This window comes from Actinia tenebrosa, unplaced genomic scaffold, assembly GCF_029948245.1.
Source record: "Actinia tenebrosa isolate PJP-AT-01 unplaced genomic scaffold, QUT_ActTen_1.0 PGA_scaffold17__23_contigs__length_9995812, whole genome shotgun sequence".
In the NCBI taxonomy this organism is placed as follows: domain Eukaryota; kingdom Metazoa; phylum Cnidaria; class Anthozoa; order Actiniaria; family Actiniidae; genus Actinia; species Actinia tenebrosa.
This window is the reverse complement of record NW_028292577.1, coordinates 8771876-8795776: the sequence shown is the minus strand read 5'-3', so window position 1 is coordinate 8795776 and position 23901 is coordinate 8771876. Positions and strand designations below refer to the sequence as shown.

Below are 23901 nucleotides of genomic sequence, written 5' to 3'. Positions count from 1 at the left end.
ATGTTCATTTTATTTTAAAGCAGTCTGTAGTTCGCATAGCGTCAACTGGTTGTGCTGGAATTCTGCACTAGGTTTGAGGACTACTATGTGCCGCCCTATAGGGTATGGTTTTTCGGCTTTTGGGTCTGGGGTAGGGTATCATTTTTTGACATTTTGTCTGGGATAGGGTATCATTTTAGTCTGGGATAGGGTTAACGATTTGGTCAATTTTGTCTGGCGAATAGGCTACGCTTTCTGCCGGCACAAAAACAATAAATACGTTAGTAAAAATTGATTGCAATCTGTTGAAAAACCGTCTTTTCCGTCTTTTAATCTGGGATAGGGTGTACAATTCTTAGTTTTAGTCTGGGGTAGGGTATGTAAAATCAAAATTTTAGGTCTGGGATAGGGTCAGGGTTTTGAGGTCCTGGCGACACACCCCTAACCAAGTTGGGGTGGTAGTACCCCCCCCTCCCCCCCCCGGGCAAATCTAGGACGTATAAGACTAGCAGTTAGCGCGTCAGCCTTGAAAACGAGTTAACAATTAAGACAAGAAACTAGGACTAAATTTTCATGAGCTAACGGTACTATATAACACTGATTTTTGATCTGATATTTCCAATTAATAGAGATCAGAGATAGAGTGACCACAGTAAATCCGTGAAACACTAATTACTAAATAGTACAAAATAGTGCTAGTTAAACAATAGAAAACAATGGAATTTGCATGAAATTGTGCTATTTAGTATTACTAAAGTTTCACGGATTTACTGTGGTCGCTCTAGGGAATAAAGGTTGTTTACGAGTAATAGGAGGAACGGCAAGTGTCTACTACGTTCTAGTCTAACGCCTGCAATGCAGGCTACGTCATCTTAGGTGTTTGGCTGTTGATAACAGCTTGAAGAAGGTCACTATCTATATCTTATTATAATTAACCAGGGAGGTGTTTAAATTAACTCGGAGTTAACTGACGACGTCTTAAGTGTGCTGAGTGAAAGTATCTTAATTAACTTGATTTAAATCAAATGTAAAAGATCGTTAAAAATTTTGTTCGTTTTGTGAGGAGTGCTGAGCAAGAAAGCCCAAATTTGCATTACAGTCAAACCAACTCATGCGTTCCTTCAAGGTTCAAAGATTCATTTTATTATTGGAAGTTTGCCGTGATTTCTATCTTGCTTTATAGCTTGCATCATTAAAATGAACTTTGCAAATTTGACTATAATGAGCTCGGATTTAAAGTTAATTTAGTTCTTCACAGATTCGTTCAAAGCTAAAATTATTCCTACAATTGCAGCTTTCATTTTAAAGTTATTTGTGTGGTGTGTTGTTTTGTTCAAAAAGTCCTTTCATTCACAAATGAACATTTTAATGTTTTGGGGTAAAGACCGAGTAGTATAGGGAATGGGGGTTCCAGCGCAATCTCAACACGGGCAAGACCCGTGTCAAAAATCCACCTACGGAAACAACCCACTCCAAGTGTGGTTGGGGGCAACAGCGCAAATATGTTAGTCTATATATGGAGTGCGAAGATTGTAAAGAGTTTGTTTATGATTTCTGTGTAAAGTGCTTGAAACCCAAGTTTGTACCTACTAAACCAAATAAGTATATTTGTTGTGGTAAGAAAATGCAAATAGAAGACGACACGTCAGCACAGTGTTACGAGTGCGGTAAAAATATTCGTAATGCCGTGCCTTGTGCTACCAGGGAACAATATTATTCCAACGGAGGTCGTAAGAAGACGCCATACAAAAGAATAAAATACTTTAGGGACTGGATGAGTCATATCCAAGGTTATCGACCGGTATATTTAGACAACGAAGTAAAGAAGAAAATCATAGACCATTTAGAAGAGCCAACCCCACAAAGTCTACGGAAGACATTGAAAAAATTAAAACTAGGGAAATATTACAAAGCTATTCCCTATCTTTTGTCTGAAATTACCGGTAAGTCTATTCCCGAGGTTTCTGATATGACAAAAGCCGAGTGGATGTTTTGTCGGCTGGATAAGGATATTCCTTATTACCCTGACGTAATTTACGAAATATTTTACAAGATAGACCCCAACCACCCCCTGTTAGGATGGATTCCAAGAAGATAGTGAACGATTACGTCATATGTTTTCAGCCAATCAAAACCTTCACAATTTTCTTTCACAATTGTGAAAACGTTTCACATTTGTGAAATAGATTTGTGAAATTAATTTGCATATGAACCAGACAGCCGGCGTTCAATATGCAAATAGAATCCTGTCTTGCTTTTTTCAAAGCAGATGTTTACTGAGCAAGCTTTCTTTGAAGCTCTTCTTTTGCCTCCTGGTAGATCTTTTTGCGAGATTCCTCGGAAAGATCTCTTACGACTGTTTTTTTATTCCTTATGTCCGTCTTTAATTTCTCGTACTTTTCCTCTTCGGCTAAGATAAGCGAGAATTCTACGTCGTCTATCTTTCTGTCACGCAAAGCCTTTGAGACAAGGTCAGTGATCGTATTTACTTTAGCCCTTGACAGAGCTATTGTCGTGTCGTGTTTTGATATTTTGCTTGACAACTGCTTCATAATGCCCGTAGCAACAGCCGAAATAATACCACAGGCTGCCCCAACGCTGGCCAAAGGAACGCCAACGACTATTCCGGGTCCAGTAAGCGAAGTAGCAACGCCAGAGCCTGTTAAAGCCACGGACATGGAGCCGGAAGTTATCGCGATTTTATGTAATATGCTTCGGGCTCTAGCATACTTTTTTCGGACTTTTTCGTAGTGTTTTGCCTGCCCTTCCAAGTAAGCCAAGATTAAGTTCGCTTTATTCAAACGAAAGTTCTCGGCGTTTTCAATTGGTGCTGTGGTGTGATAGTTTGGAACATCTGGGTACAACTGAGGTGCTGATGGTATAACATCCATTATATATACTAATGTACGACGCTTTTGGGAATGATATTGAGGAGCAGCCACATCACGACAACCGGGATTACTGGAATTGGAGAGCATTTAGGAAGATGTTTCCACATGCAGACCCCAGTAAGTTCGAAAGAAGACCCGATGGTATTTACTATAACGGCTCTAGGATGTACAGCAACGAGGATTTGAAGCCTACGCTGGTTAATCAAATAGACGATCAACTGAAGCATTCGCCAATGCATAAGCCAACGCCAGCGCCAACGCATGTTGAACCCAGTTGGTCAAAGGAATTATTGCTTGGTACCAGTACTTATCCGATACCCGCAGTTTCATTTGATAAACACCCAAGTTTGAACCTAACGTTGAACATGCGCATTTCTAACAACCATTCCTTTCCGTTAAAGGTGCGGGATATCTTCAAAGACGTACCCATTGTTCATACCACCGCTAAGGAATCTCATGAATGGTTAAGTGGTCCTAACATGCGTTATTGGCCGCAGCAACTAAACTTTGCGCTTTGGTGTGCCACTAGCGGCTGCGGTGTAAGTGCAAACTTGATGAAGAATTCAATATTCAAGTTTCATTTTCACTTCACGGTTAGAAGAATACTGCATGAGATGGGCGTTACTGCATTACCAGGAGATGCTGCGTTCTATCCAAGAGATAACAAATACAACGTTCCTGCTTACGACCGACTTTGTAAGGAGTTCGGTGTTGTAGGGAAGGATTTTAGATGCACCGCGGGTGCTAACAATGGTTTGGGGCACATTTGGGCTTATTGGGGGATTGGTGGACATGTGCTAAGCGATAAAGAAGTTCATGCGTTGAATCTACGATGGAACACTGGGTATCACAAAGAAACTCACGACAGTAGCACCTTCTTTGAACCAAATGCTAAGACCACTAAGGAAGTTAGAGACGGACCTCTGTTCAAAGACGAGGGTGGTAAGTATGCAGGGGCCAATCCACTGATTATTAAGATTACCAACGACGAGCAAACGAAGCAATATCTTAATTTCATACCTCCAGAAGGTAAAGGACTAACTAGAGCTGGTCTTGCTCGTTTGAATCGCAGCATAGAAGCTTATGTGTATTTCATTTTGGGGGCTCAGGTAAACACCCGATCCAGCATAATCGGAAATACGGGCGCCGCAGAAGAAACGCGAGCCGAAGCTTTGATTCTATTTGAAAGTTCAATCTTGGAGGGTGATATTAGCAAGGGCGTACAGCGTTACCAACTAGCTATACAAAATTCTAAGGCAAGGTTGGACTATGCAGTAGCCCCGGGTTGTTGGTTAATGCCAAGTAATTTGGTTATTAACACTAATTCCGTCGTGGGTTATAACAACAAACTTCAACGAGCTACTAAGGATATGAAGTTTGGGGCGAATGACGTGAACTCTGACATGACCAAGGGCATTCCTCACTTTGTAGAGGAGCCAAAAAAGTCACACGAAGCAAAGCTGCCCGTAGTTAAGAAACCATCAAAGAAGGTCCTGCCTACGATACCTGAGGAATATGACCATAACTTACTAAAAGCCGGCTTAACAGTTGCAAGCATTGGTCTGAGTTATTATATATGGCGATGAACAACCCTTACGTAGCTGGAGTAGATTGTGTCTATACGACTTACACAGGCGAGAAAAAATACACCCAAGCATCTTGGGTTGATGTCACGGGCATGTCCGTGGATCTGAACTACTCAGGAAAGAAATTGATCCTTTGTAGTATTTGCATTGGCACGAGTAGTCACGCCAACGTGGGCTTTAGGTTCCTGGATGACAATGGAGCATTACAGCCTATGCGTACGAAAACGAACAACAGGGAGCCTACGCATTTTTCCGTAGAGCCGCCAGCGAATAGCCTTGAAAATCATTCCGTTTGGACTTTTCACATGGTTACCGATTGCCACGGGAAGGTAAAGCTGCAGATAAGAGTAGACGATACGGGAAAGGTTACGGTAAATAGCATAGAGGATCAAAGAGATTACGTTTATAATCACAAGAGCATTAGCACTCTTACGGTGGTTAGCCTTTAAATATATGAATAACCCACATGTAAAGGAAGATTGGTTCCTTCATTACTTGGAGGAGAAGGACTACGTAAATGATGAATGGTTTGACACCGAATTGTGGGTAAAGGTTGGAGGTCTGGGATTAATCATGTGTACTATTAGTATTTCAACGGGGTGGTCATGTAATGTTGGGTTTAGGATCGTTGATGAGAGTAACCGACCATTACAGCCTTACAGAAAAAAAGACAACAATAGGAACCCAGTTCATTTCTCATTTGAACCCTATCCAACAAGCGCAGAAGACTTAACGCCGGTAACTTTTCACATGATAGCCAATTGCCAATATGCGAAGTTACAGATTCGCCCCAGTGATAAGATGACGTCGGGCGCCGATGCCGGTAAGCTGGGTCGCGTTCAGATAAATGCCGCCCCGTCAAAAAATCCTCCGACTGATGCTATTTGGAATCATAAGCCCATTAGCACCATGAGTGTGCTGCCGCTAGTTCCGCATTATCAGGGCGGTGTGAATACTATCTTTACTTATCCCCAGTCGAGGACGCCTCGGGCGCCTGACGACGATAAGCCACCAGTAATACACAAGGATAAGATTAACCCTTCATCTTCTTCAGGAGTACCACTCCAATAGCGACAACCAAGATCCAAATGTTATTCCCCACGAACTTTAGCAGTTCTCCACCGGCCCTAAGTGCCAAGGAAACAACCGAACCCAGCAGCCCAGGCAAGCCGGCTGCCATCTTTTTTCCCAAGTCCGTTAGTCCATTGCCTAATTTCTTTACGCCCGCGCCTGTAGCCTTAAGCGCGGATAGTATTACCCCTACTACGGTGCTAATAGCGACCGCAAATGCCAGCGGAATACCATACTTCACCAGAGCTCTTTTTACCTTTTCCTTGGTGGTAAGTCCCAATTCTCTTTCCAGGTTGTCCTTTTGCGCTTGTAATTCCGCGACTCTTTCCTGAAGGGTTTCTACTTCCTTTTGAGCTGCTTCCCTTTCCTCTTCGGGACGAGTTTGGTCATTGATTATTTCCTGCTGCCGCTCTATTTGCCCCTCCAGGTCTTCGATGGCCTGATCTCTTTGCTGGATTTGCTCTTCTTTAATGTTGATTTCAGCAACTAACTGCCGCCGCTCCACCAAAGAACCCTCTATGGTGGTACGTAAGTCCTTGGCTTCTTCCTTGCTTATATCCAGGTCTTGCAGGGTGAGATTGAATGCCCTTTGGGCGCTGTGTCTTTTTCGCGAAGAGAAATGTCTCTTTGTTCTCTAAGTTCTAATATGCGTTGATTCTTGTCGTCAAGTTCTCTCTTTTGAGCATCAAGGAGTAGTCGGTTTTGCCGTATGTAATCTGCTTCCCTTTCCTCCATCGCTTGCTTTAGCTCTTCTACTTCCCTTATCGCCTCAAGACCTTTTTGTTGCCGCTGCATTATGGTCTTAACTCTTTCGACGGCTTCGTCAATATTCTCACTATTTTCTCTCATTCTTTCGGGTAAGTTGGGTTCTCCTAATGTCTTTCTAAGGGTTGGAGGAATATTTTTATCTGCGTAGTATTTACCATTTATGTCCCTGATGACATATGGATGAGCATTAGACCTATTTAACCTTGCTACTACGACTTCCCTGCCCCATTCGTTATCCGCGTCAAACATTACTTGGACTTTGTTTGGATCCCAGTTTGGGAATTCTTCCTTGATCCTATCAAAGTCGTCCGGGGTTTCTTCCATGGATTCGTCCATTTGTTCCTGAACCCTACTAAGCCATGCAGCGCCGGGGGCTTCGGGGATGTTGCCGTCCGGACCAAAGCTGGTTTCCGCGGTTTTGCTCCTAGGAGGTTTCATCATCGTGTTACTACCAAAGTCGATGTTATCGAGCTTTATGTATTCTGGTATGGGTTTGCCTGGGTTCTTAGTGCGGTATTTGTCTAGGAAAGCCATCCAGCCGGCGCGGACTCTTTTTCCAAACCGACGCACCATGTTACCTCGGAATTCCGTGGGGTCGTTGGTTTTAGGTAGTAAAGACTCGTATTCTTCGTCGTTAATGTCGACTTGACCTTCTTCGGTAAGGGGATCAAAATCACCTTCTACTTCCATTATATATGATAAGCTCAAAGTTAAATCCCAACGTATTACCTAAGCAGGTTGGCGGACTGAAAGCAGAACGCACCTTTCACCGGGTTACATTCACGCCTTCTAGCGCTAAGCCAGGTGAGACGCTGTATGTAGGCGTACCCCGCCTAACGGATAACCTAGTATTGGTTCCTGGTACCCTGGCGCTAAGGTTTAACCTAGCAATACAGCCAGATACCGCAGACGCGCGTTACGTCGTCAATAATGCAGGTAGAAACCTTGTTTCCAAAATACGCGTAAAGTTCGCCGGGGAATCCTTGCTGGACTTAAACAGGTATGATTTGTATACCACGTACAAAGACTTATGGTTGACTGCATTTGACCGCGCGCAAAGGATAGAGCAGGGAATAGCAAGCGCAGCCATACGCAAAGTAAGAAGCGCAACCTCTGGCGCCTCAGGAGAAGACGAAATAAAGACTGCTTATGGTACTAAATATGTCGTTCCATTAGATTTCGAAATTATCACGAACCACGGTGCATACTACCCAAGGCAGCTAAGCGAACTGCAGTTCGAAGTGACCCTAGCAGATACTACGAACGTCCTGCAAGGAAAAGATGTAAGTTCATCAGCTGTGGATCCTTATTTCATCAAGAACTTGGAGCTGCAGTACGAGACGGTACACAGCGAAGAGCTGGCTCGTAGCGCTGGCATGGAATACAGCGCTGGGAAGGCTTTCCTTTACGATCACGTCGTGATGTACAAGACCTTTAGCTTCACGAACAACGTCGAAGAGGTCATCAACCAAAGCATTAACCTACCCAGACGCAGCCTTACAGGGATAATGTTGCTGTTCGCAAAGACATACACGGCAGGATTGCGTGACTCTGAGGCATTCTTTAATCCTAACATCACTAACGTAGGCGTTAGCATTAACGGAGTACCTAATAAGGTTTACTCACAAGGGATAAAGCCTGAGGACATGTACCGGGAAGTCGCGCGTAAGTTTGGCGATCAAATTAGTCCAAAGGAATTCTTTAAGGATAAGTACGCGCTGTGGATCGACATGCGCACGACAAACGACGAAGACCTACATGGTCAGGGATTGCGGCTGGTAAATACCCAGGACGGTATTACGTTGGAGATCAAGCGCACCAAACATGCCAGCGACACTACTAAGATCAACGCGTATATCTTCGTAGTCTCAGACGCGCAACTGAGCGTAGAAATGAATCAGCTAAAGAGCGTTGCGTATTGATGCGCTGCGCTCCCTCATCCAAAAAAAAGAATGAAATATCCCTTACGTATATAATGCTTCGCGTATTTGAAAACAATGAAACTAAACTGCAATGCATAGTGCAAGGCGATAAACTTTATTTCAAAGCAAAGGAAGTGGCGGCTGCGTTGGGTTACGAGCGTCCAAAAGATGCAATTAAGGCGCATGTTTGCGATAAATACAAGGTAAAGCTTAGCGAACTTAGAGTGGAGGTGAATCGCCTCCCCTCTCATTCACAGCCTAATTCCCTGTACGTAACTGAATCTGGGTTGTATCAGTTGATATTTAGCTCTAAGATGCCAACGGCAGAGACATTCCAGGATTGGGTCTTAGAGGAAGTTCTCCCTACCCTCAGGAAAACAGGTAAATATGCAATGGACAAACGCTTTGACAGTCCTAACAAGTTGGTATTCAAAATAGAAAATGAATTTGACCTGCATAAGAAGGTCGTAAACTACATACGTCGATTCCACCCTATCCTACTGCTCGCACCAGGTCTTGGAGAACTACAGGACTCAGCTAGCAAAAGGATAGTATGTTGGCAGAAAGGGTATCAGGCGGGGCAACCCGACATCTTAGTCCTTAATGCACATAAAAAACATAATGGGTTATGCCTGGAGTTGAAGACGCCTAAGGGTAACGGCGTATTATCCTCAAAACAAGAGGCGTTACTCGCACAATACGAGGCAAATGGTTACCTAACCATGGTGTGCAACGATTACGACCTTATATGTAGGGAGATCGACCATTACGCGGAAGGCATTCGTGTACCTTGTGTAGCGGACATCTTCTTTCGTTCAGTGGGGACATCTAATTCAGTAATGGGTACACAACGCAAAACGCTCGTCGATTATATCAGCGTTTTAATTCTCGATAATCTTGATGTTCTTCAGTTATTTCATTCACAATAGACAGATTTATAATTACGAGGTTCACTAGAAATAAAAAGTTACAAATTAAAAGCCTATATCTTACGGAAAATCAAATATAATCTTGACATACCATATGGTGTACGTATTACGATCGTCTTGCTGCCTGTCCCGGCTTACATCCCATAATTTCAACTTATGAATATTAATAACCTACGCTAATTAGGAAATCAAATAGTTGTCGTCTACATTACTGGCCCCAAATGAGGCATTTCTTATGGATCATTTCTTAAATCATTGTCCTGACGACAATAACAAATTAATTTGGTTTCATAGCACAATTATCAATTAACTCAACAATGTTCTTGTGTAATTCGCTAACAGTGCTTCCTTGATTCTTGAGGCTTTAATCAACTCCTTCCAGCAAGCACAATTTGTGAATGGGACGGACCAACTCTGTCTTAGACGTCTTGACTCTTGCGGAGCGTACAAGTCCCTCCCTTGCCTTGTAAACTTCTAGTACACATGCCAGAGGCCACTGGCCCCGTTTAACGGTCTCGTCCACCACCAAAACAACATCACCTTTCGCTAGGTTCCTTTGTGGGGAGATCCATTTCTGCCTCAATTGTAAAGTTGGTAGGTACTCTTTGAGCCAACGGCGCCAGAACAGATTGGCTAGATATTGACACTGTCTCCATCGACGTCTGCCATAGTTATCAGAAGCCGTGAATACACCTAGAGGCATACTCGCTCCTGGACGCAGTAACAGGATATGGTTAGGCGTTAAAGGGGAGTCGTCCTTGGGATCATCACTGCAAGTTGTCAACGGCCTACTGTTAAGAATGGCCTCCACTTGCGTCATTAAAGTCAACAGGACTTCGTCTGTAGTAACTTGCTCCCTCAACAGGGCCCTTAAAATGGACCTTACAGATCTTATGATTCTCTCCCATATTCCACCCATGCTGCTGGCTCCTGGGGGATTAAACTTCCAGACGATTTCTCTCTGTTTTAGGAAACTCTCGATCTTCTGAACATTCCATTCTTGTAAAGATTTGCGTAGCTCTCTCTCACCACCCTTATAGCTAGTACCATTGTCGCTTCTGATTTCGATGGGTCTTCCTCTGCGATTCATGAACCGCTGCAACGCATTGATGAAGGAATCTGCTTCCAAGCTATGAGCAACCTCTAGATGTACGGCTCGTGATGTTAAACAAGTGAAAATGCATCCGTACCGTTTCTCTGTGCTCCGACCTCTTTTCACTAAGAATGGACCAAAGAAGTCTGTTCCAACAAATGAAAATGGTGGTTCGTCAGGGGTGAGCCTGTCAACTGGCAAGTTTGCCATCTGTTGGGATATAGGCGGGGCCTTACGTCTTCGGCAGTCAAAGCATGTCGTCAGCACACGTCTAATTAGGGATCTTGCGCTTACTATCCAATATCGCTGTCTTACAAGGGCCAGTAGGTGTTCTCTTCCAGCGTGGCCGTACAGTTGGTGATAATGTCTAATAACAAGCTCGCAGACAGGGTGGTTCTTCGGTAGAATTGGTGGATGTTTGGCTGCATCAGAAATTGGGGCGTTCTCTAAGCGGCCTCCAACTAATAAAACTCCTCCTTTAAGCACGGGGGCTAGCTTGAAAATGCAACTTGCCTTTGGTAGGGGTTTCTCTCTTGTGGAAACTTTGACTTTCGACTTCTCAATCTGTTTGCTCAAGATATTCACTTCCCTTGTGAAGCCTTGGCCTTGTACATCCTTGATAATTGCAACTTCTGCTTCTCGAATCTCTTTCACAGTTATTCTTCCTCTTGTAGCAGGCTTAACTTCAATATCATGCTTTGAACTTCTTAACTTGTTTACGAAGTAGTTTCTGAATCTCAGCATCCAGGCAATGGCCACCTTTAAGCGATACCAATCAGAGTAATGCTCGTACATTCGTTGCAGGAAGTTCTTTGAGTCCCTTTGCTGTGCCATATAGACCTGTCTCTCTCTCTTCACTTCTGGGTCGTCACTTGGTACCTCAGATATCTTGAGAACTGGTGCTGGCCACGAATCTTGGCCTTTCCATAAAAACTCAGGGCCGCACAACCATCGCCTTCCTTCGTCTCCTGTAATTTTCTCCGCGGTCAAACATCTGGACGCATCATCCGCAGGATTGTCTTTGGTATTCACATATCTCCACTGCTTGGGGGTAGAAAATTCGTGAATGATAGCAATCCGATGTGCCACGAAGATGTTGAATCGTCTTGAGAAGTTGTTGATGTATTGAAGCACTGTTGTAGAGTCAGTCCAGAACGTCGACTCAGTCAGCGGCAGATCTAGCTCGGCTGTTAACATCTTATCAATTTTGACTGCTACAACGGCCGCCGATAGTTCTAAGCGAGGAATGGTCACTGGTTTTACAGGAGCGAGCCTTGACTTCCCGTTCAGGAACGAACAATGTACTTCCCCATTAATGTCAACCATCCGCAGGTACGATACGGTGCCATAAGCTGACTGGGAAGCATCTGCGAAATGGTGCAATTCATAGGTGACGATGTCTCCAAGGTCAGGTGACTTCAAGCATCTCGGTAGCTTCATATTTGACAGTCTTGGTAGGTCTTCTAGCCATCTCTTCCACTCAACGAGGTTATGTTCAGGGATTGGGTCATCCCATTTTAGTTGCTGTCTACAAAGTTCTTGCAAGATTAGCTTGGCTAACAGGACGAATGGAGCAGCGATACCCAATGGATCATAGCCAGAACTCGTTATGGATAACATCCCACGTCTTGTAAGAGACCTTTCCTTTACCTGTGTCTTAAATCCGATGCAATCTTTCTCGACATTCCATTCAACTCCTAAGGCTCTTTCCGTCGGAAATCGTTCAAAGTCTAGTTCCTTTACAGCCTTAGCTCTTTCAGATTCAGGTATCGACTTGAGGACTTCTTTACTATTGCTCATCCACTTTGTGAGACGAAATCCTCCTCGTCGTAGCAGTTCAGTCACTTCAGATGCAGTTCGTATAGCGCCTTCAACAGTACTTGTCGACTTCAGCATATCATCCACATAGAAGTTCCTATGCACGATGTTCACAATCTCATCATTAAATTCGGTTTGATTGTCGTCAGCTGTTTTTCTGAGTGCAAAATTCGCACAACTTGGCGAAGACGTTGCACCGAAAATGTGGACTAGCATTTGAAAATTTGCTGGCTGTTGACTAAGATCTCCATCAGGCCACCAAAGGAATCTAAGCATGTCACAGTCCTTGGGCTCAACCTTGACTTGCAAAAACATAGCTTCGATATCTGCTGCTAGTGCTATGGGCTCTTCGCGAAATCTAGTAAGGACGCCTACGAGATTGTTCGTTTGATCAGGTCCTTGCAATAGTTGGTCATTTAATGACATGCCTTTCCATTTGGCGGCGCAGTCGAATACCACGCGTAGCTTCTTGGGGGTAATCACAGCATGGTGGGGTAGGTACCACACTCTCTTCTGGTCAAAATTCTCGTTGGGAAGGCGACGGGCATAGCCCTTAGTCAGATGGTCATCTATAACTTCTTTGTATTTCTCATAAAGTCCAGGATCGTTCAGGAATCTTTGTTTTAATGTTGCAAGTCTAAACTCAGCCATCGGTCGATTGTTCAATGTACAATAACTGCTGTTTCTCCACGGCAGGGCCATTTGGTAGTGACCCTCAGATAAAACCGTGCTTTCCTGCATGATAGACAACGCTCTTTTATCTTCTGCTGACATGCATTCTTCGGAACTTAGTACTGCATCTCCGAAATCGGTCCTCCAGAATCTTTCAACTTGAGCCTTAAGCTCATCACCATGGGAAGATATGTAGTGTGCGTTCAAGCTTTGTTGATGCCTAGACTCAGTCATCGGTCCTACGATGGTCCATCCAAGGAGTGTCTTGACCGCATACGGTTCCTTCCGTTGTCCTCGTTTCTCTTCTAACGCCCAAAAGGCTTCAGGCGTATCATTGCCGATGAGTAAAGTAACTTCATCAGTGTCTATTTCAGGTATTTGTATTTCTGCTAGATGTGGCCACCTACGAATGTCTTCATCTCTGGGTGCACCTTCTGTAGTGATGTGCAATTTTTTGACTGTCCATACGGTCGGTATCTCGACGACATTGTCTGAGTCAAGAGCTGTAACTTCCAAACTCGCGGTTAATCCCTTTCGCTGAACGTTTGCCTTTTCGATAGTTGTCAACGAGAATGTTCGTTCGGCGCCTTCGATTCCCAGCTGTTCTATTAGGCGTTTCTCGCACAATGTCGTGTCGGATCCTTGGTCCAAAAGAGCGTAGGTGACAACAGATCTCTGACCTTTCTTTCCACGAACCTTTACGGGCACGATTGGAAGACATACTCTTTTCTCCTTGGCAAGAACATCGACGCTGTTTACGCTATCAGCCTTGACGACATTATAATTTTTAGCACTGTTCGTATTGTTACTTGAATCCTGGCTCGGCTGTTGATTAAGGTTAGAGCTGTTCGGTGGATGCAGCAACGTGTGGTGTTTTCCCTCACAGGAATCCACTTCACGCTGTTTTTTCTGATAGCAATTCTTTGCTCTATGTCCTCGCTTAAGGCAGTTGTCACATAACCCTTTGTCTCGAACAAACTTCATTCTTTCACCTTGCGTCTTCTTCTTAAATTCATCGCAGCTTGTGAGAAGATGTGCTTGGGCACAAAGACCACACTTTACCTGGTCGTTTAAAGTATATGCGGCCCTCGAAGCTAATTGTGAATCCTTTGTTGTTGCCGTCACTTTCGGCGTTTCTGCTTGGTGTGTCGCTAGGGTGGTAGCTCTTGGCGGCCTTGGCGTGTTCTGAAACGGTTTACTTCGGGGTCGCATTCTGTCCCTGGACGTGTCCTTTGAGTCCATAATCTGTCCGAAAACAGGATCATTTGCGGCCTTTGCTCTCTCAGACAAAAATTCGGACATATGGTCTATGCTGGGTTTTCCTCCTCCGCTTCGTATCACTCTAGCCTTCTCGAGCCACCTAGCCTTTAGGTGGACAGGGAAACGTTCTGCTATTTTCTTCAAGTTGTCAGCATTGTTCAAGTCGTCATAATATCCAACGGCACGTAGAGTTAATTCACAGTCCTTTAACTTATCGGCGAAAACTTGCAGGCCTTCTCTATCAGACGCCCTCAGCGGGGGTCCCTCAGTTACAAGATCAATGTAGGCCGTGGCTATGACATAAGGTTCGCCGAATCTTTCAAGCAATAACGTTCGTGCTGTGAGGTAGCCGTCGGTAGAGTCCAATACTACACAGTTCTTGATCACTTCTTTAGCCTTGCCCGTACAATATTGCAGTAAATAATTCAATCGTTCTCCGTTATCCTCAGTCTTTGCTTCAATGTTCTGTTCGTAGTTGCGAATAAACCTCCAGTAGTATAATGGGTTTCCATCAAAGGTTAATAGCTCTGGTTTAGGAAGCATTAAAGCGTTGGTCATGGCGCTGGTGATCCTTTCTTGCTGCCTTATCAGTTGACTGAGGACCTTCTCATGGACTGCTGGCTTAGGTGGTTCATCGTTATTGGCAGTGTCGCTTAGACGGTTATCATAATCAGCGACGTAGAACTCGGGTGTGTTCAGGTCCAGCCATGCCTGTGGTGTCGGTGCATGTGCAGCATGAACAAACTTCGGTTTGGGCTTCCTGTGTACTACATCAGGCCATTCTGTCGTCGTAAACGGGTTACTTGAGCTTCCCCTTGTCGGTGTTGCTAACGAACTGCCAGGCGTCTGGGCCATCGGGGCTGCGAATGGGTTAGTGGAGATCGGTGTTATCGGAGTTGCAAACGGGTTCACAGGGAGGCGCTGTCTAAAGTCTGCAACTCTAGTCGATTCCTTTGGGGCACTTCTTGGTGTGGAGCCAAAGGGGTTTGAACCAGGTAACACGTCGTCGTCGTCGTCGTAAAAATTGTATAGCTCAACTCGTTCGGCCCTTTCATAGATTTTTAGTTCAGTGTTTCTTTGTTCCATTTCGTGTTGAGCTTTTAGTAATGTGTGTCGACGTTTTATTTTATTGACTTGAATTGCCTCCTCTAACCGCAATTTCATCGTCATCTCTTCAATTCTTTCTTGCAATTCTTGCTCTTCCTTCAACTGTCTAATCTTAAGCTCGGCAACAGCTTGATCTGCCCTCGCTTTCAACTTTAACTTCGTTGCTGTACTTGATTGGGAACTTTCGTTAGAGCCTGCTTGGCTACTAGAATCGCAGGGTTCGACAAGAGGCAGATCAAAGTCAATGAACGGTCTTTTGTTCCGGTGGGTCCACGCATCAATTTCTCCCTCAATGTCTTTTTTAGCTTCTAGCTCTCTACTGTAAATGCCTTCAGCTTCTTCAATATCCAACTGTTCCTTCAAGCATTCTAAGTGCTGTTGACAACACCGTTCGAAGTTATCAAATGTGTTCAATATTTTCTGCCTTATCCTCAGAACGGTATCAATATCATTGAAATTCTCTGATTTCATCACTTCTTTTATATTTCGATAATTCTTTGTCAATTGGCCAATATATCCCGATCTTGAGCGTCTTAGAGCTTCAGCTCTCTCTTCTCTCACTCCGTCACAACTTTCACGATCAGCGGGCTTCTTGCGTCTTGCCGGCGGGCTTCCTGTGTCATCATCCATCGCTGCACATGGAAATTCGAGGAATTCACAAGCCGTACGATTCTTGTAAACACTCTTCGGAGATGAAATAAACGCTGGATAACTGCAGAATCAAGCTTAATAAATGTCCATCAGTCGGTGAATGACATATGTGAACAATAATGTAGCGGACATCTTCTTTCGTTCAGTGGGGACATCTAATTCAGTAATGGGTACACAACGCAAAACGCTCGTCGATTATATCAGCGTTTTAATTCTCGATAATCTTGATGTTCTTCAGTTATTTCATTCACAATAGACAGATTTATAATTACGAGGTTCACTAGAAATAAAAAGTTACAAATTAAAAGCCTATATCTTACGGAAAATCAAATATAATCTTGACATACCATATGGTGTACGTATTACGATCGTCTTGCTGCCTGTCCCGGCTTACATCCCATAATTTCAACTTATGAATATTAATAACCTACGCTAATTAGGAAATCAAATAGTTGTCGTCTACACCTTGTCCTTGGTGTGTTAAGGCTTTTAAGACGCAGGAGGCGTTAAGGACTCACCAAAGAATATTTCATAGATATAATGATAGTTGAACAGACACACTGGCGTAATCTGACCGTTGGTCAAACTTACAAAATAAAAAATTATGTCATGTTTGAAGATATCAACCGATTGAGGTTAATCTTGATGCATGACAATGAAGAGTGCACTTTATGGGCACCTGACTGCGTGCGGTATGTCCTTCAAGGTGAGGAATACACACACGTAAGAAGTTATGGTAAAGTGAATGGTCGATGGAAGTTTGACATCGAACGCCGCACCGACGCTAATCCATTATGTGATTAGTCATCCTCATGGGCGGTTAAGTATTGGTCTGCTATGTCGGACCTCATTTTTTCTGTCATGTAATTAGTATGGTAAATTAAGGCTCCTCCTGCGAACGCTGCGATGTAAGGTAACATCATATATTATTCATTTTTCCATGCTTTTCTTACAGCAAGGTAATGGTCTAAGGGCTTGGGTCCGTCGTACAGGCAACACCAAATATGTTGACCGCTACGTATACAGCCACATCGGTTGCAAATGCCGTCCCAGTGTTCCCTGTATTCCCATCTCACGCCCTCAACGTCGTCAAAGCATACGAAGGTCTGGTCTATTTCCTTCTTACGTCGCGTGAGCACCCGGGAGGTTTCGTGGGGACAACAACGTTCGGCTAAGTCTCCGTGGGTTTCACAGACGACATCTTCGAGGTGGTAACGACGACAGCGGTATTTATGCCAGTTCTCCTCGAAGTGAGGTTCATCGCAACGGAGACAACGGTCTTTGAGGCAGACTCTGTTCTCGCGGTGATATCGTAGGGCCTGTACAGTGGACAGTTCCTTACCGCAGTCACCGCAAAGGGTACTTACGGTCTTCTGACAGACTTTCTTGGAAAGATGGTATTGCAGTCGCTGCTTACTGCTGAAAGATTTATTACATCGCATGCACTCCATTATATACACCTTATTTTTTATTGTTATTTTGTTAAATGCTGCAAAGAGGTCTCAAGTAAGGATCTATCTTTTATTGTTATTTTGTTAAATGCTGCAAAGAGGTCTCAAGTAAGGATCTATCTTTTATTGTTATTTTGTTAAATGCTGCAAAGAGGTCTCAAGTAAGGATCTATCTTTTATCGTTATTTTGTTAAGCCCCCATTAAAAGATGAGGTATCATTCTTTCTCATTGTTGAAACCAGCAAAAAGATAATCATGTTAACCATTCTTCGATCGTGATGATTTAACAAAATAACAATAAAAGATAGACCCTTACTTGAGACCTCTTTGCAGCATTTAACAAAATAACGATAAAAAAAGAAAGACCTATGCTAATTCCTCTTGCTGGGGTTTAGTAAGATCTTCTTTGCGACCTCTTACTCTTCTCGAACGTCGTCTAAAGTCCTTTGTGCTTTAGTATCCGCGGGACACCAATGTCCAACGAAGTCTTCTTCAGAGAATACCTTATTACAGTGACAGCAGCTGTGTTTCTTACGAGGCGTCGGAGGGGTAACGATGATGCAGTCAGCAGGTAGTTCGCACGTAATGCAGTCCATATATCTATGGGGGATATCGAATGAAGTCCTTAATGGACTCCTTAGCCCAGCCCGCCATTGTCAAAAGCGCGCCAAACCGTTCTGCACGCTTCAGACCACACATTTCATCGTACAATTCCTGTACGCGCTCTTTTAACCGGTCTATCTCTTCCCTTTGCATTTCTATGGTGTCTCTTTTATCCTTTGCGTCGGCGGTAATCCTTCTTACTGCTTCCACTGGTTCCATCTATATATGAACCCAGATCACATGCCTTGTAACGCTCTGATAGTAGGACCCACCGGCTGCGGAAAGACCCAGTTCATCGTGGAGCAGCTATTAGGACCCTTTAGATACCGCTTTGACTACATAGTGCTGCTTTGTCCCACCTACGTGAACAACCGCACCTGGACGGGCATAGGAGTGAAAGATGACGACTTCTTCGTAGATATCTTAGATCCTAACGAGTTATCCAGCCATTTGAAGTTCTGGCACAAGCAATTCCCTAAAGGTACACAGACGCTCCTCATATTGGATGACATTGCCTGTGGGGACGACGTAAAAAGGCGCACCTCCGAATTAGTGAAGCTCGCCTTTAGCGGCAGACATGACAACATTAGCGTTTGGTTGCTTTCCCAGCAGCTTACCAGCGTCTCTAAGCCCTTTAGGGAAAACATAGGCTCTCTCGTAGTATTTTATACTCCGAGCAAGTCTGACCTGGAAACCATTTTAAGCGACTACGGCGGTGAGATAAGCAAGGAACAGCTGCACGAATACATGCGGCATTTAAAAACGCACCAACATTCCAAGATGATTTTCTCTTTGAGGTTTCCTTATGACGTTAATGTATATGGAGATTGAGCAGCTCTTAGATGAAGTCCCCACGCAGTTAGACGAAAGTAACCTCAAGGAACAACTTAACATCCTTGTGTCTTCGGGGAAGTGTAAAGAAATGATAGGCAGGGAACTTACCCATGAGCAGGTTAATAAGCTGTCGGAAGAGGAGGTTAAGAAGTTCCATAAGAGGTACGAGGCTGCCCTCGCAAGTAAGACCACGGACGCCGTAGCAGACTCCGCTATCCGACTTGCCACTAAATTGCTTGGACTTGCACTGCCCATAGACGACGTGGAGCAACTACAGAAGGACATGAGGGATGACTATGTCATATCCCAAGAACTTAAGATAACCTGTGGGTGGTTGTCTTTGAAGTGCGGTAAGTTAATGGCAGTCGCCTCTGCGGCTTTGCACGTAGCTCAGCATGTCGACTTGAAGGAGGTACTAGGTTCCTTCGGAACATCTTGGAAGGACTTCAAGAAGGACAGAGAAGTCGAAAAGGTCTTCCAGGCGGCACTTGCTGAGGTACCTAGTCAAGTACCTGCAAGTGACTTATCAAGTACTTAGTCAAGTCATTCGCGGGAATTACCCAGGTCGCCTCAAGTACCTAGTTAAGTACTTATCAATTCCTTCAAGTCCTTAGATATAAATGAGTGAAGCTGAATCGAAGGCGGAGGAAACCCCTCAAGTAGAGGAGCAACGAATCACCAAGGCTAAATCTCCAGGCAGAGTTGCTGCCGGTAAGAAGCTCGCGGAGATGAACAGGAAGAACAAAGCAAAGAAAGAAGAAAAGGTGGAGGAAGAGGAATCCTTCATTAATCCTGGGTACGTCATTGGCGCGTTAGGAGTCGCTATAGCAGCAGGCAGCCTTTACTTACAATGGCGGGCAACGAAAAAGGTAGAACCACCAACGTATCACGCACCTGTGGAGGTTAGAAAAAGTAAGATCCCTGAAATGGAGTAGATTTATCACCACGTACCGTGGCGACCTAGATTTTCCTTCTCGCTTTGTAATATAATGTCGACCGCGTTGTTGAAAACTGTTGAAGAAGCAGCTATCATTACTTCTATTGTTGCGGGTATTGGTTGGGTAGGTAAGAAAGTGCTCAAAGAAGACTTTACTGAAGACCCAAGCAAGAGCTTCGCTAACTTTGCTAAGATGACCGCTGCCGTAGGCGGGGCTATCATGCTAAAGGATTACCTACGGAAGGAAAAGTACCTACCTAATGTATAATGGTTAGCTTAGTCGCAGGTGGAGTCATTGCAGCTTTAGCATTTACAGGGGCTAATTATGGTGGTCAATATTTGGATAGATTAGTCAGAGGCGACAAAAGCGGTGCCGCCGAAAGGAAGAGACACGACTTAGCGCTGGAGAAATATCAAAGGGACGTTGCAGCTTGGAATGAAAAAAGACAAGCTTACAGGGATTGGTTGGATAAGAACTACCAAGACAAAATGCAGGCAGACAAGAACTTCGAAAACACAGACTACGCCTTCAAACTTTATGCGCAAGCACACCCCGACTTTAGAATGAAAAAGCCTCAGTTCAAGAATTACTACCAGCCTTCTAAGAAACAAAAAGACAATGAATTGGTCTTTGTAGGAGTCGCAGGGCTGGCCGGAGGCGTGGCTTTGGCGTATCTAATATAATGATCGTCTTTTTGGAAAGCGACAAGAATGACTTTACCACGTATTTGAATCCTCCCATCAAAGCCTGTAAGGTTCGGTTGGTTAGTTGCTCTTTGTACAATTCTTGGTATAATTTAATTAATGGCTTTGTCATCGGAACTTCCGGCACCAAACCAAAAATACCAGATTCCCATTACACCCCAATAACACTGGCTAAGGAGCTAGCAAAGCATGGATATACTCTTACCACAGGATTGCCCCATGAAATGACATTCAAGAAAAATAATGGGAGCGCCAATCTAAAGGACAGTTCATTGGTAGAACTCCTGGGCCTTACTAGTACCACGATAAATAGCGGCAGTACATATGATGTAAAATGGAAAGTCGCATCCTCTTACGAAGTCTATTGCGACTTGGTTCATAGTTACAACAATGGAGAAAAGTCTTCTCTTATGTCCAAGTTTCTACCTAAGGGTAATCCATTTGACCCAGTGGAATACACTCCCATTTCTTTGAGCTATGACTTGTCTAATTTGGTAGAAAGCATAAACATCACCATTAAAGTGGACGGAAAGACGGTGGATTTTAACGGACGTAAGATCAATCTTGTCTTGGAATTCATATAATGGGCCGCGTAGAGGACAAACTTAAAAGGATTTACTATGGGCCCGAAGGTTATTGGAAAGGAGCGTCAGCTATCAAGAAACTCGCGATCGCGGCCAGGGTATCAGATGAAACGGCTAAGAACTGGTTGAAAAAACAAACCCTCTGGCAGGTTTATCTTCCCGTGCCTAAGTACATTCCCAGGCCCAGCTTTACCGTAAATACCCCTAATGAAGTTCATCAGGCGGATTTGCTTTTCTTACCGCACGATAAGGTGAGAAAAAAGACCTATAGGTACGCTTTGACCGTAGTCGATATCGCAAGCAGATACAAAGACGCTGAACCCATAACCAGCAAGGATTCTGGGGAAGTCGCAGAAGCCCTAGGTAGGATTTATAAGCGCGTCTTGAAATGGCCTAAGCTGCTGCAAGTGGATGCGGGGACGGAGTTTATGGGCGTGGTTACCAAGACCCTGAAAGACCACGACACTAAGATTAGAAGAGCTAAAGCAGAGTACCACAGGGGTCAGAGCATCGTCGAAAGATTCAATAAGACCTTGGCCGAGCGTCTCTTTGGGTACCAGTATTGGAAAGAGCTGGAAGATCCCTCCAAACGCAACAGGGAATGGACTCAGAGGCTCCCCCAGGTCGTCGCAGCTTTGAACAACGAGGCGGCCAGGGCTACGGGAATGAAACCCAAGGATGCCATAAAAAAGAAACACGTGGAACACAAGTCCTTCATCAGAAGTTCGAGGGCGGTCTTCCCCCAGGAAAAAAGATTAGGCGATGTCACGGTTCGATATCTCTATGAGTCGGGTGAATTAGAAGGAGGATCCAAAAGAGCTACGGATCCTAATTGGTCTTTGGAAACTTATCAGATCCGAAGTGCGATAGCTAAGAAGGGCCAGCCCATCTTGTATTATCTTCATGATGGTCCCACGCGTGGGTTCGTCAAAGAAGAACTGCTTATCGTGTGATGTCCGAATGCTATCGTATGCACTCCGTCATCACACATCCATCGCTTACCGTCAAATGCAGACAGTGACACCTTCTCCTGCGTGACGTTATGTATCTGATGACCATAGCTGCGCAGGCTGTTCATCTTATGCCGCTGTTCCTTGCGTGTTCGTAATACGTTGAGGTAGGACTCGTGCGTAATGTCCTTCTTAACCACATACTTTTTTACGCCTTTAGCTTTCTTTTCTACGCCGTCTAACTTTAGCACGCTGTACATCTTTGGTTTCAGACCCACGTACTCTTCTATGGGTTTTCCTAACATTTCGTCTTTCATCTTCCCAATTACCTTCTTATTCTTCGCAGAGTAAAGGAAGTGCTCCTTCGGGTAACCGCTGGTGTCGTACTCGTCTATGTCGGGGAGGCAGTCTTTGTAAACGTCTTCCGTTTGCACTTCTAGAATTAGGGAGTCGGTGTCTGTGTACAGGAGGCGACAGCGGTCTCCGTACTTTGGCTTAAGCTTATCGTAGTAGAACTCGTACATAAGCAGCTTCGATAGATCCAGCACCGTAAAGCCTGTGTAAACGGGCTTGTTTAGTAAGAGGTTTGCCCTTTTCATGTGAATCACGTAGAAGTTCAGCATTTCTACGTATCTAACGAAGCCTGGCTGTGACACGTATGCTTCTGCTTCCTCTTTGGTGCTGACTATTTTTACGCTTACGCGCTTGCGGATGTTCTCCATTGTCTTTCCGAACACGCTGTTGTTCATCAGTTTGAAGAGGTTTTTCTCGAAGTCATTTTTCGCTGCGGTACGCTTTTGCGTGTTAAAGTCAATGTAGGGGCGCATCCAGGGTTCCTGCGTGAATTTTAGGACTCTGTGGATCTTCTCTACGCGCATTCCGTGTCGCACGTAGAACTGCAGGTTGCGGTAATGTACCACATACTTCTTCTTATCCATCAGGTTCATAGTTAGTTTCCTGTACGGTTTGTAACCAGGGCACATTTGCTTTTGCAGCGGACTTAGCTGCTTAAATGGTATCTCTATCGCTTCTGGTGCTAAGGGGAACTCATTGTGTTCGTCGTGCAGGCGCTCTGGGTACTCCAGATCCACTTCTAAGACGTAACCCTTGTCTTCCTCCTTTCCTACCTGCATGTAGAAGTCTATCGGCTTCACTGGATCCCATTCGAAGTCTCTCACAGGTAGGTACTGTGACATTGCCCAACCATAAAGGTTATTCGCATCCAGGTAGTAAATGTATGTGGTTGGTTTCTCTGGGTCGTGCTCTACTAAGGGGTTGTTTGCGCGGGCGTAACGTCGGCTGGGTCCGCATACGCCGCCACGAATACCGTCTTCCATAAACCGATACATGTCGTACTCCGTTAGGAGATCCAACTGCGCATTTGTCTTCTTTAACAAAGCACTCCAGCTGAGCCCAGGAGCCGTGTAGAAATTAGCGGGATCCAATCCGTAATATTCCATAGCCATCTTTCTGAAGCTTTGGAAAACATCTGCAAGCAGCACTACGTCAGACCTTAGGTAGATGTCGTGGTAGTCACCCATGTTCTCACAGGAGTACTTTTCCCACACGTCTAACGCATGCTGGTACTCCTCATCCTTTATACCAGACTCGTTTAGGGTGCTGTAGAAGCGATCTTTGGGTGGTAGGGGTTCTTTGAATCGATCCCAGGAGTCCATGTATTCGTATGGGTAGACTCCTTTCCTTTCCGCGCCGTATTGACTGGAAATGGGAAAGTTGGTGTTATACTTTACGAGGTTTGCTAAGGAGTCCGCCATAAACTGCTGCGAATCTAAGAACTTTAGCTTACCCACAGTTACGGACATGTAGCGCTCTTTGTTGTTGGGTATGCATTTGACGTCGGAGCCGTCTGTTCCTTGTAGTAGCAAATGGGAGTCGTAACCGCGGAGGTTGTGAAAGAACACCGGAATCTCCATGTCTGGATTTACTTTGAAGTTTATATTGCATTTCCAATGAGCCGCTCCTCTGTATTTACCCGTGATGTGGCAGTGATCCCTAACCTTATCCACATAGAAATCCTCAACAAATGCTTTGTGGCAGTGAATGCAGTGCGTGGAGGGCTTTCCCGGCTT

At 44.5% G+C, this 23901-nt stretch overlaps 2 protein-coding genes across 3 annotated transcripts; one reads left to right on the top strand and one right to left on the bottom strand.

Moving 5' to 3' along the window:
• The first annotated feature begins 1372 nt into the window (after window positions 1-1372).
• On the top strand, window positions 1373-17245 carry LOC148910425 (uncharacterized). The gene is made up of 2 exons (XM_089032108.1): window positions 1373-1922; window positions 16703-17245. The coding sequence occupies exons 1-2, from the start codon at window positions 1496-1498 to the stop codon at window positions 16708-16710; spliced, it is 435 nt and encodes a 144-aa protein (XP_088888234.1). The 5' UTR covers window positions 1373-1495; the 3' UTR covers window positions 16711-17245.
• On the bottom strand, window positions 9082-16206 carry LOC148910426 (uncharacterized). Of its 2 annotated transcripts, XR_016120117.1 has the most exons (3): window positions 16095-16206; window positions 9238-16027; window positions 9082-9170 (listed from the first exon to the last, which is right to left on the bottom strand). XR_016120117.1 is itself a non-coding variant. In XM_089032107.1 (2 exons), exon 2 carries the CDS (start codon window positions 15724-15726, stop codon window positions 9511-9513), a length of 6216 nt encoding a protein of 2071 aa, XP_088888233.1. In that variant the 5' UTR covers window positions 15727-16027; window positions 16095-16206; the 3' UTR covers window positions 9082-9510. The 2 variants fall into 2 exon arrangements, 1 of the variants encoding a protein (XP_088888233.1); XM_089032107.1 differs by having other exon boundaries at window positions 9082-16027.
• Window positions 17246-23901: the final 6656 nt, after the last annotated feature.

Bases quoted from the DNA above. Each gene is read 5' to 3' on its own strand.
- LOC148910425 (XM_089032108.1), top strand. From the start codon at position 1,496: ATGGAGTGCGAAGATTGTAAAGAGTTTGTTTATGATTTCTGTGTAAAG.
- LOC148910426 (XM_089032107.1), bottom strand. From the start codon at position 15,726: ATGGATGATGACACAGGAAGCCCGCCGGCAAGACGCAAGAAGCCCGCT.